The following is a 13026-nucleotide window of genomic DNA, read 5'->3' on the forward strand; positions in this document are numbered from 1 at the left end:
TGTTGTATAAATCAGATGAAGGCCATTCAGCCATAAGTTACTTTGAATTAGCTTTAAAGTAATAGACATATATATATATATATATATATATATATATATATATATATATATATATATATATATATATATATATATATATATATATATATATATATATATATATATATATAATGATTATAATGAGCACAGTGCTTTCATTTATCTGATCTGTCTTTACAAGTGGACACACGCATTGACACATGACACAAATACATGCTGAGTTGCATATATGTATATCAGATCAGCAGAAATATCAGTAATATCAATAACACTGAGAGCGCAGAAATAAAGGAGATTAGTTTGTAAGGAGGAATCAATCAGCTGATGTAACATGAAGGAAACAGTCAAGCCTTCCCCAAAGCAAGCCTCCCATGCGGGCAACGTGTCTGCTTCCAACTACATTTTGGTTCTTCTTAATGAAAGATGTAAAGTTTTCATGCGGAGATGAGATTGAGTGTGTTCTTGCTGAGTTGTATTTCACCATCAGTCCTTGATGTCGCAATAACGGAGAGCTCCTTATCTATTGGATCCATATGGACTGTTTTTTATTCTATGAAACTTTCCCCTCTTTTTAATTTTTTACATAAATGAATAGTACGCATAAAATAAGACACTTTGTAATATACAGTGGGGAAAATAAGTATTTGATACACTGCCGATTTTGCAAGTTTTCCCACCTACAAAGAATGGAGAGGTCTGTAATTTTTATCGGAGGTACACTTAAACTGTGAGAGACAGAATCTTAAAAAAATCCATAAAATACATTGTATGATTTTTACATAATTAATTTGCATTTTATTGCATGAAATAAGTATTTGATACAATAGAAAAACAGAACTTAATATTTGGTCTAGAAACCTTTGTTTGCAATTACAGAGGTCAGACGTTTCCTGTAGTTCTTGACCAAGATTGATCCAGAGGATCTCCTCCTGAGCTGATTATTCATTCTCAATTCACTGGTAAAATCTGGTCAATGAATGCAGACTTTCCCATTACTGAGATAGGAGATGACTGTCAGTGCTCATAAAGTTCCATAGAGAACCATAAGGATCTGTGCACACGTTGCAGATTTGTTGCGTGTATTTTCTGCACAGATTTGTCACAAAAACCTGAAGGGTTTCCTGATGCCAGCAAAGTGAATGAGAATCCTGAAGTCTCATGCACACGTTGCTTATTTGTTCCTTGCAGATTTGGTGCAGAGTTAAATTTGTAGCATGTCAGTTATTTCAGAGTCTTGCAGTAGAATGTCTGTCTGCCTCTAGCACCTCCCTCCTCATCCTTCCCTCTCCATAGAATATTAAAAGGACAAATTGTCTTCTCATTTCACGGGAAATTCTTTATTCACTGAAGACAGATTTTGAAGATTTTACCCATGAATTGAAAGTGAAAGATCCGTCCATGACGAGAAAGAAGCAGATTTCTCTGATAAGATATATAACAAAGTTGCTTATTTTTATGTGTACTATTGATTTCTGAAATAATGAAAACATGGAAGTTGAAGCTATTAACCTCTTACCGGCATATTACATACTGGTATGTAATTTGCTGACTCCCTGAATTTGATGCGGGCTCGCTAGCTGAGCCCACATCTTTCCAAGCAGATGATGGCTGAATTATTCAGCCATCATCTGCCTCTAACACACCTCCACCCTCGGCTGTAAATCTGTTAATCTGAACTTAAATCACCGCCCTTTTGTACCATTTGAAATAAAGCGAATAAAAAAAAAAAATACACATATGTGATATCACTGAGTTTCTAAACATCCGATCTATCAAAATATAAAATCGGTAAACGGCATAACGAGAATTAAAAATCAAAACATCAGAAATATGTTTTTTTTTTTTGTCCGCTGCAACATTGCAATAAAATGCAGAGGCGATCAAATCATTGTATCAACCCCAAAATGGTATCCGTAAAAACAAATCTGCTCAGGGTGCAAAAAATAAGCCATCACACAGCCCCAGATCACAAAAATGTAAAACATTATGGGTCTCGGAAAATAACAACACAAGCAAAAATTTTTACAAATTTTCGTATTTTTTTATTTCGTCACTGAAATGGAAAAATAACGATAAATGTTCTGTATATACATACTCGTACTGACCTAGAAAATCATATTGCCAGGTCAGTTTTACCATAAATTGAACATCGCGAAAAAAAACCCATTGTGGAACTGCAGTTTTTGTTTTGCAGTTTCGGCGCACTTGAAGTTTTTTCCCGCTTTCCAGTGCATCGCATGATAAAATGAATGGCGTCATTCAAAAATACAACTTGTCCTGCAACAAAACAAGCCCTCATATGGCTATGGGGATGGAAAAATAGAAAAGTTATGGCTCTTGGAAGAAGGGGAGGAAAAACAGCCTGCGGCGTGAAGGGGTTAAGCAATAAAGCAGTACTGGATAAACCCCTTATTAATGGGACCAGGGAGGTGAGAAAAATGAAATGTAAATGTATTCAACTATTTCTTCACAGGACAGTTTACAGGGCTATAAGGCACAAAACAAGTTTCTCAATAAGGAAATATTGGAGCTTTCTGCCCTACGAAGAAGCACTGAGAGAAGGGAGCAAGAATTGGAAGCAAAGGTAAATTGTCCGTAAGTCAAGTAAATATCAACAGAGGTTTCCCTGTACACATAATTATACAGGGTAAATGGTAAGTGTCTGTGACATGATTTAGCCATTTATCATTGTTACCTCGTCTCATGCAGTAACACATTAAGGGAGATTTATCCAGCTATATTCCCCATTATTCTAACACCATTTGAACCTATTTTTCGTAACTTGCACCATATTTGAATGAGACACACTGTGTGCCTTGCTGGGCCTCATGTGCGACATTGTACACTAAAATTTTGGCGTAAATTTGTGGTACAAAATAAGCAAACTAAGGGTAAGACAAACTTTGACAACATTCAGTGTATCTTTAGATTTTATAGTCATAGTGGTTCATGATAAGACATAAGAATTTTGCAAACATTAGACGGTATTGATAAATCTGCCCATTCACCTAAAAATTGCAATGCTTCTTTGTAAATTCAAAAGCCTCCCTCATACAGAGCCTCTGACCGTACTGCACCATCATTCTAGAACTGACAGCATAGATAATGACTGCACAGAATAAAAATATACACATGTATACATACAATGTCTCTATATCACATACAGTTAGAAATCTCACTGCTCGGTATATTTTCTACAGTACTCCAATTTGGAAGCCAAACTATGCCAGATAGAGAGCAAGTACCTTGTCCTCCTTCAAGAGATGAAAACCCCAGTGTGTGTTGATAGCCAAGGGCCAGGCCAAGAGGTTGTGAACCAGCTGCTAGAGGATGCTCTAAAGGTGGAAACAGTTGAGCACCCTGAACATACGTACATCAGACCCCACACTATGAGGTACGGATGTCTGCTAATTTTGATATACTGATACTTACCTTGTGTTTATTTTTCCAAAGATATTGTGGTAATCTGCAGGTAAATAGGGTTTAAATCCTGTATAGCAAGCTTACTGGAGCAGCAGCTACAGGAAGAAAATGAAGTTATATTCTCCCTGCAGCCGGTTGCTTTCAGTCACTGCTCACTACGCATTGAGTGCTTTGTAATCACTTCCTTACATATTGCACGCATATGACTCGCCCCCTGGGCCGTGGGGTACTCAAGACCGGGTCTCTAGGGTGCGTGGTGCTGATGGGGGTAGTAGTAACAACCTGGTCCCGTGCTCAGGGTGTCAAGCTGTAATGGTGGCAGTCTCTTTAGATAGATAGATAGATAGATAGATAGACATGTGAAAGTCCGACTGCGCCACCCGTGGATTGCGGTCAGGGATAACCGCCGCTGCAGGACAGACCGCTGGGGCTGATGTTGGTGAGCAGCACAGGAATGGTATAACTCCCCACGGGAGAAGTGTAGCCCCAGGGCAGTGTAGGTGGATGTTGGGGGTGATAGTTCCGGCCACGATAGTCAGAATGCAGAATCCGCTTAAACAGTTCAGGGTCTTTATTGTAACAGGTGGTGATGACCCAACAGCAGTACCGGCTAGAAGGGGGCTTGGATGTCTGAGAACACTCGGGAAGCACCTCTGGTCAGGGTGAGGGTGTAGGCCTACCGTGCTCTCTATGCCCTTTCTGACTAGTTCCCCCTTTAGTGGTAAAATAGCCCACGTCCCTGAGCGTGCCGTGTATTCTCACCCGTATGGCTTGCAACTTGGGCTCCTGTTACCTCTGACCTCTCTTGGCTTTGCTGTCCTTTCTGTTGTGGCGGAGCCTCTGGGCTTTTTAGGCCAAATGACATGAAATCCCTCGCGGATTGGTTCTCTGCTGCTGGACTTGGGGTCCGCGGCTGTAAAGACTCTAATGTCCGGTAGGTAGTTCTCCCTTTCTGCCAGGACAGGCTCTCAGCGCCGTACGTCCCTGGCTCGTGGCTTCTCCACTGCCTCACGACCTCCTCAGCTACAGCTGAACTGTCCCTCCTTCTCTGGGACTAGTCTCACTCCTGAGCTAGGTCGTCCAGTTCTCTCTAACCCTGCCACCAGTTCCAGCTTTTATAGGGGCAGCCAGCTCCCCCTACTGGCCTGGGACAGGAGGTGCTGTATGCTAATTGTCTCTAACCAGGGAACCTCCCTCATGCTCTCAGCCACAGCCTTTATTATTTGTGGCATCCAGGCCTGGGGTGTCACATTCCCACCTAGTAAAAGTTTAGTACTCCGGGACTAAGCCTTTTTGGCCAAAAACAAACAGGGTAACATATGCACGACCATAAACACAACATTAATAAATGGCAGCAAACAAAACAATTGAGTTCTTTAGGTCACAGTGTGGTCTGTGACCGGGTGTCCATGTCACTAACACAAGGGGAGCCTTAACCAGGTGGGGGTCTGTCCTTGCCCCGAGTCCTTGACAGTCTTTATTCATTCCTTTGGTTAAGCTCCGAACATATTTTACAAGAAAGTCCCGGTTACTCAAAGTTCATAACCTGTTAGTCCATATAGTCAACTGAAAGAAACTGAAAAAACATAATTACTGGTCATGCAATTAACTGTTTGAACATTTGACGACTATTTATAAGGGTTATTTACAGTTCTTTACACACCCTATATTTTCCAGCGAGCGGTTATCTGCCCCCTAGTGCTCCGGGTTGACGTACGTAACCCACTGTCTGGTGGTGGTCTAACCTGGTTTTCCCCACTAGCATTTAGGGTACAGCTACTAGCTGGGTTTACAGGCAGTGCAGGCAGCTGTCTGCGGGTCCTTTGGCTTACCGCAGGCATGGCAGGCTCACTGTCAGCAAAGGGTTGACTTTCCTGGGGTGCTGGCATGGGTTCTTCTGCGTCCGGGGCTGCTTGTTCCTCTGATTCTTCCTGCGCTCTCCTGTAGGTTTCTGCTGGGTTGGTTGAAGGAAGTGTAGGACGGGTACCACTATTGCGTCGTTTATCTGAGTCCAGGACCGGGGAAACTCTCCAAGAACTGTGCTGATCATTTCTTCCTTGTCCTCTGCAGGTTCAAGGTCATCTTGATCGTCTCCTGCACTCTGTAGTTGCTCGGGGCACCTTTTTAGGTGGTCTCTGAAGATGGTGCTAGTGGTTTCTCCTCCATCCTTGGTAATTACGCATACCTTCGGGTTGTTGTGGTTGGACTGCAGTACTGTGAAAAAACAAAAACAAGCAAAATACCCAAACAACTGGAAGTAAATGGATAGATCGCACAGTGCAAAAATAATAATAAATAATAAAGGGTATTTAGTAAACATAATTTTGCTCAAAATAATGTAAAAGCTATCCCGCCACGTGAAGGACTGCAGTACTGTGTACGGGTCTCTTTCCCACTGGTCATCTAGCTTGTGAAGCCTTCTCTTCCGCTTCAGGACCTGCTCGCCAGGTTCCAGGGGACCAGCAGGGGCGTGTTGGTTAGAGTCTCTCTTGCTTTTCTCTCGCTTGAGCCAGACTCCTCTCCACACTCTCCTGTACCTTCTTGTACTTTAACTGCCGTTCCGTATCCCAGTCAGCGTCTGGGGAGGTGTCCTCGGGTGTCAGGACTCCCATCTCCAGGTCTACCGGCAGCTTACCTGGTCTTGCTCTCATCAGGTAAGCCGGGGTGCAATTTGTGGCATTCACCGGGATATGGTTGTATAAGTCTATCAGGTCTGGCAGCTTCTCCGGCCACAGGCTGCTTTCTTCCAGGGGCAACGTCTTGAGGAGATCAATGACGATATTATTCATTTTCTCACACAGCCCTTTGGTTTGCGGGTGGTAAGGCGTTGTCCGAATCTTCTTACAGCCGTAGAGGTTGCAGAACTCCTGGAAGATTTCCGCCTCGAACGCTGAACCTTGATCTGTCAAGACCTGTTCCGGATACCCGTGTGGACGGCAGAAGTGATGTTGGAAGGCTCTGGCCGCTGTTTGGGCTGTCAAGTGTTTAACAGGAACCACCACCAGGAACCGTGAATAGTGATCCACTATTGTCAGGGCATAGACGTAGCCCGACCGGCTTGGAGCCAATTTCACATGGTCCAGAGCTACCAGCTCAAGAGGCTGCCTGGTGACGATGGGCCTCAAGGGTGTCTTCTGGCTGGTACGGTCCTTCCTTCTGAGGTTACATGGGCCGCTGTCCCTGCACCACTTCTCTATGGCCCCTCTCATACCGATCCAGAAGAACCGCTCTCTCAGTAGGAACTCCAGTTTCTTCCACCCGAAATGTCCCGCTCTATCATGGTAGGCCTCCAGGACCATTGCTGCATCTTTTCTTCGGACCACTGCCTGCCAGATCAGCTTGTGCGTCCGGTGGTTGACAAACCTTCTGCACAGCTTTCCTTCGTAGAGGAATAGCCTGCTTTTCTCCTTCCATAACTGCTTGGCTTCCTCTGGAGCGTCCGGGCCAGGGCTAGCGTCTGCCTAGGTTAACATGTCTTTCACCAGGCGAATTGCAGGGTCACTATCTTGCGTTTCAGCCCAGCCGTGGTGGGGTAAGGAGTTGAACATGACGGTGGTTAGGTCTTTGTCTCTTACCCGGTGAGAATACTGAGTGGCCCCATACCGGTGGAACGCAGGGAGCTCTACTTCCTCCAGCTCTTCTGAGTCGTCTTCTCCTTCGGGTAGGTGGGGCATTCTTGATAGGGCGTCTGCATTGGCGTTGGTTCTGCCCGCCCGGTATTTGATTGTGAAGTCATAATTTGATAGCCGGGCCATCCACCGCTGTTCTAGGGCACCTAGTCTTGCATTGTCCAGGTGTGTCAACGGGTTGTTGTCCGTGCACACAGTGAACTTTGCGGAGGCCAGGTAATGTTTAAACCGTTCTGTGACGGCCCACACCACTGCCAAGAATTCTAGCTTGAAGGAGCTGTAATTCTCCGGGTTTCTTTCAGTGAGCCTTAGCTTCCGGCTGGCATACGCTATCACTCGTTCCCTGCCCTGTTTATTTTGGGACAGTACTGCTCCTAGCCCCACATTACTGGCATCGGTGTGGAGGATAAAAGGCTGGCCATAATCAGGGTAGGCCAGAATTTCATCCCCCGTGAGGGCCATTTTCAGCTGGCGGAAGGAATCTTCTTCCAACTTATCCCACTTGAAGGGTGGCTTGTGACTTCTGGATTTAGACTGACCTATCAGGAGGTCCTGCATTGGAGCTGCCATCTTGGTGAACCCGGGGATGAACCTTCGGTAGTAGCCTACCAACCCGAGGAATTGCCTCACTTCTTTGATGTTAGAGGGGCTAGGCCAGCTCTTGATTACTGTAACCTTGTCGGGGTCGGGGGCTACTCCCTCTGCTCTCACCAAGTGTCCTAGGTACTGTACCTTCGGTTTCAACAGGTGACACTTTTGAGGGCTTCACCTTCAGGCCAAAGCCTGCCAGGGCTTCGAACACCTCTGCCAGGTGTTTCAGATGGTCCTCGTAGGTCTTTGAATATACAATCACGTCGTCCATGTAAATTAGGACCGTCTCAAAGTTTCGGTGCCCTAGACAGCATTCCATCAGCCTCTGGAAGGTCCCGGGTGCGTTGCAGAGCCCAAATGGCTTACAGTTGAATTCACTTAATCCCATCGGGGTGGTGAAGGCAGTCTTCTCCTTGTCAGCCTCTGCCACAGGAACCTGCCAGTACCCGCTAGTAAGGTCCAAAGTAGAGAAGAAATTAGCTGATTTTAGTGTGGCCCAAGACTCCTCTATTCTAGGCAACGGGTATGCGTCTTTATGGGTGATACGATTGACCTGTCTATAGTCCACGCACATTCTCATAGTACTGTCTTTCTTTTTTACCAGAACCAAGGGGGCTGCCCAGGGGCTACAACTGTCTCTAATGACCCCGGCTTCTTTCATTTCTCTCAGCATGCCCTTTGCGTTCTGATAGTGTGCAGGGGGTACAGGTCTGTATCTTTCTTTTATTGGTGGGTGGCTCCCCGTGGGAATGTGCTGTTCTACCCCTTTCACTCTGCTGAAGTCTAGCGGGTGCTTACTAAAGATTCTCTCGTACTCCTGAACCACCCGGTAGACTCCTTGTTTTTGGTGCAAGGGAGTGGAGTCAGCACCCACATGGAGTTTCTGGCACCAGTCCTCCTTGTGTTTCTGGGAGCCATTATCCTCCACCGGGGGAGATGGAGGCAAGGGTTCCACGACCCTGAGAGCATTGTGTTCTACAGCAAACAATTTGGCTAATGTAGCGTACCGGGGCAAGTTTACTTCCCTTTCCCCAATGTTTAAGATCCAGACGGGCACCATTCCATGGTGGACATCAACCACCCCCCGGGCTGTCAAAATGGTGGGCCTGCTGTCTGAGTACACGGGTTCTACCATGGCTTGGTAGTCTCTTCCTCTTAACCCGATTGCAGTCCGACACCAGATCATCATTTCACTTTTGGGAGGCATGGCAATGGGGAACGGGTCGCTCATCCTCATGCTACCTATCTCGCCACCAGACAGTTCTACCTGTTGCCGTCTCATCAAGGCTCTTATCTCTTTCTGGAGGACCCTCTGTTAGCTTGAGCTAGCATTCATCGCCACCTGCTGCAAAATTACAATTACTTCTGAAAGACCATTTTCAATCACGTTAGTACCCAAGGTTATTTTAGGGTGACTTTCTCGACGGTCAATGTCCACAATAATCACTCCCTGTGCCGGCAGTTCAACCTTACCAATCTTCATGGTCATCTCCCTGAAACCCACCTGCGGCACGGGTTGACCATTGCTGACGATGATGCTCAAGTCATCGTCTGGATAACGGGTTATATCAGTGTCACTCCTGTACTGCTTGAAAAGTACATAGGGGATGGTAGTCATTTGAGACCCAGTGTCCAGCAGTGCACTCATGGGGATACCGTCCAGCACTACAGGTAAAACCGGGCGTCCCCCCACGTACTTATCGCGCCAATTAGACGGGCCTGGTGACCTTATGCCTGGGGGTTGGCCCTCTGCCCCAGGTCGGACCCGTTTAAAGTACAGTACCTGGCTATGTGTCCTGGCTGGTCGCAACGGCGGCAAATCGGCTGTCCATCCTCAGCGTAGCGGTCTGTGGGCCTCCCTCTGAACGTCGGGATCCTCCTCTGTCGACGCCACGGGACATCCTCCGGACTGGAAGCCAGCTTGATTGGTCCTGACGGGTCTATCTGTAACGACTGTACGGTCCTGGTCAATGCGGCAACACTCTGTTAGTTCTTGGACCTGATGGTGCAGGTTTGCAGACGGGGATGGGTTTAGGGCCTGCGCATCAGCCCCCACAAGGTCTGCAGGGTAGGGCGCCGCCCCCCTGGTGGTATTTAATGGCAGGACGCCGGGAAGCTACAGCGCCACCTGGTGTGGGTTCTCGGAGCACCCAGATGGCCCTTTCTTTAAACTGTGCAAAAGTCAAATCGGGGTTCTGTAGGGCCTTGAGGCGCAGCTGGGTTCTATGGGCGCTAGACAGCAGACCTTCTATGAACTGGTCAGTCAATAGTTTATCTGTATCCTGCACGCTGCCAGGGTCAGCTTGTTTGATTGCTCCCAAGGCTTCCTGTAAATTTAGGGCATAGTCTCTGATGCTGTCCTGTGTCCGCTGCTTACATCCGTAGAACCGCATTTTAATTTCAGCTGAGGTGCGGGTGTCAAAGGTACCCCGCAGCCGGGCCAAAATGTCCTTTACAGTCCTTTTCTCCTCAGCTGGCCATGATTTTACCTCCCGCTGGGCCGCACCAGTTAACTGCCCTGTCAGTTTGCTGATTTTCTGTTCTTCTGTTAGGGGATAGACTTTAAATAAACTGTACAATCTTTCCTTAAAGTCACTTAATGTATGGGATTCCCCTGAGTACTTGGGCAGCCAGGTCGCTCCGGGGATATAGGGCATGGAAAACGGCATCACCGCTGCTGCAGCCACGCTGGTGGTAGTGGGCCCCTCCGCTTCCGACATCTTCCTCCCCCCTAGTCAACCGTGGCCTACCTTCCGACGATCCTCTTCTGTAGGCCGCGGCTCCGCTCGCGATGCTCTGGGTGAGGACCTTGCGTCGCGGGGTGATGACGTCAGCGTCCGCTGGATCTCCTTCCAGGACCTTGCGCAGCGTCTGGACGTAGGGCGGGGCGTCAGGTCTCGCGCGGTTTTTGGTGTCCACGCCCCTCTTCTTCCCGCGCGGCGTCCCGAAGATGGCGCCTTTTGGCGGGAAACGGCCCCGAATGGCGGGAAACTTCACTCAGGTAAGTATAAAGTCTTTTCAGGCACGCAATATCCGTTGTGGCGGGTTGGTCACAATCCTGCCGACTACGCCAAAAAGCTGACTCGCCCCCTGGGCCGTGGGGTACTCAAGACCGGGTCTCTAGGTTGCGCGGTGCTGATGGGGGTAGTAGTGGCAACCCGGTCCCGTGCTCAGGGTGTCAAGCTGTAATGGTGGCAGTCTCTTTATATAGATAGATAGATAGATAGATATATATACAGGGTGGTCCAAAAGTAGGTGGACAGAAAATAATAGCATTTGAATTAGGCCGTTGCTGTAACTGGGGAACAATTTGATTCATTAGAATTTCAAGATACTGATCTCCTGTGACTGTTCCATCAAAAAATATTGGTCCTAAAACACCAAAACTTGAAATACCACCCCAAACATTGACACCAGGCTCATTTAGTTGTTGCTCTAATGTTAAATGCTTGTTCTCATTATACCAGTAAATACAATTATGTCTGTTAATATGGCCGATAATTTGAAAGAAGCTTCATCACTCCACATAATGTTATCTAAAACTACTGGATTTTCTTCAGTTTCATTAAGCATAATCTCACTAAATTGCAGCCGCCTGTCTGGATCATCCTCCAATAACCCATGAATTAGACGTGGACGATAAACTTTCCACCCAATAGATTTCAGGATTCGCATGATAGAAGCTCATGAAATTCCCAATTCCTAAGAGGCTCTTCTGTGGACTTTTTTGGACTCTGAACGAATGTTTCAGCAACAAGTAGTTTATTATCTTCTGTACAGACTGTTTTGGGTCGACCAGTTTTTGGAGCATTAAGGATTGAGCCAGTGGCATTGAATTTGTCACGAATGTGGTAAATGGTTTGTCTCTTTGGGGCTTGAGTACCAAATGTTTCAACCCAATTTGCTCTAACAGTTTCAGCATTTTGAGATTTCCAATACTCTGTTAAAATCCATTTTCTTTATTTCTGTATTTAAATTATTTGCCATTATGTGTTTTCTGATAAGAAAACAGATTTGGGGGAGATCGATCTGTGAAACTGGCTCAGTTGCCCTTAGCAACCAATCAGATTCCACCTTTCATTTTCCAAAGAGTCTGTGAGGAATGAAAAGTGGAATCTGATTGGTTGCTAAGGGCAACTGAGCCAGTTACACTTTACATCATGTTTGATAAATCTCGCCCTTCATAACCTTATTACACTTTCTGTCCACCTACTTTTGGACCACTCTGTGTGTATAATATATATAGATATATAGATATATATATATATAGACATGTGAAAGTCTGACTGCGCCACCCGTGGATTGCGGTCAGGGATAACCGCCGCTGCAGGACAGACCGCTGGGGCTGATGTTGGTGAGCAGCACAGGAATGGTATAACTCCCCACGGGAGAAGTGTAGCCCCAGGGCAGTGTAGGTGGATGTTGGGGGTGATAGTTCCGGCCACGATAGTCAGAATGCAGAATCCGCTTAAACAGTTCAGGGTCTTTATTGTAACAGGTGGTGATGACCCAACAGCAGTACCGGCTAGAAGGGGGCTTGGATGTCTGAGAACACTCGGGAAGCCCCTCTGGTCAGGGTGAGGGTGTAGGCCTACCGTGCTCTCTATGCCCTTTCTGACTAGTTCCCCCTTTAGTGGTAAAATAGCCCACGTCCCTGAGCGTGCCGTGTATTCTCACCCGTATGGCTTGCAACTTGGGCTCCTGTTACCTCTGACCTCTCTTGGCTTTGCTGGTCCCTTCTGTTGTGGCGGAGCCTCCGGGCTTTTTAGGCCAAAGGACAGGCTCTCAGCGCCGTACGTCCCTGGCTCGTGGCTTCTCCACTGCCTCACGACCTCCTCAGCTACAGCTGAACTGTCCCTCCTTCTCTGGGACTAGTCTCACTCCTGAGCTAGGTCGTCCAGTTCTCTCTAACCCTGCCCCCAGTTCCAGCTTTTATAGGGGCAGCCATCTCCCCCTACTGGCCTGGGACAGGAGGTGCTGTATGCTAATTGTCCCTAACCAGGGAACCTCCCTCCTGCTCTCAGACACAGCCTTTATTATTTGTGGCATCCAGGCCTGGGATGACACACATACACTGCACAGCAGGCTGTCAATCATTATGCCGGGGAGTTATTTCAATACGCCCACTGTGTAGTGAGCTGTGACTGTAACTGCTCCATGCACCGCCCCGGTGACTGTAAGCATGCAGGGAGGATATAACTTAATTTTCTTCTTGTAATCACTCTTCCAGTAAGCCTGCCAGACATGATGTAAATGCTATTTACCTGCAGATTACCCCTATATCTGCAGGAAAATAGCATTCTGGAGGTGACTAGTTCTCTTCCACAGGTTTGTACCCAGGTAT

General features: G+C 46.8%; 1 protein-coding gene across 2 annotated transcripts in view; it reads left to right on the forward strand.

Moving 5' to 3' along the window:
- Positions 1-13026, forward strand: part of TBC1D2B (TBC1 domain family member 2B) — a 64165-nt gene that overhangs the window by 34497 nt on the left and 16642 nt on the right. For both annotated transcript variants that reach the window (XM_073652689.1, XM_073652690.1), the window contains exons 7-8: positions 2513-2623; positions 3240-3433. In XM_073652689.1, the coding sequence (XP_073508790.1) occupies positions 2513-2623; positions 3240-3433 (305 nt within the window). The remainder of the gene's footprint in view (positions 1-2512; positions 2624-3239; positions 3434-13026) is intronic.

This window comes from Phyllobates terribilis, unplaced genomic scaffold (genome assembly GCF_046119375.1).
Source record: "Phyllobates terribilis strain yellow unplaced genomic scaffold, ASM4611937v1 Scaffold_11__3_contigs__length_659146591, whole genome shotgun sequence".
Classification (NCBI taxonomy): domain Eukaryota; kingdom Metazoa; phylum Chordata; class Amphibia; order Anura; family Dendrobatidae; genus Phyllobates; species Phyllobates terribilis.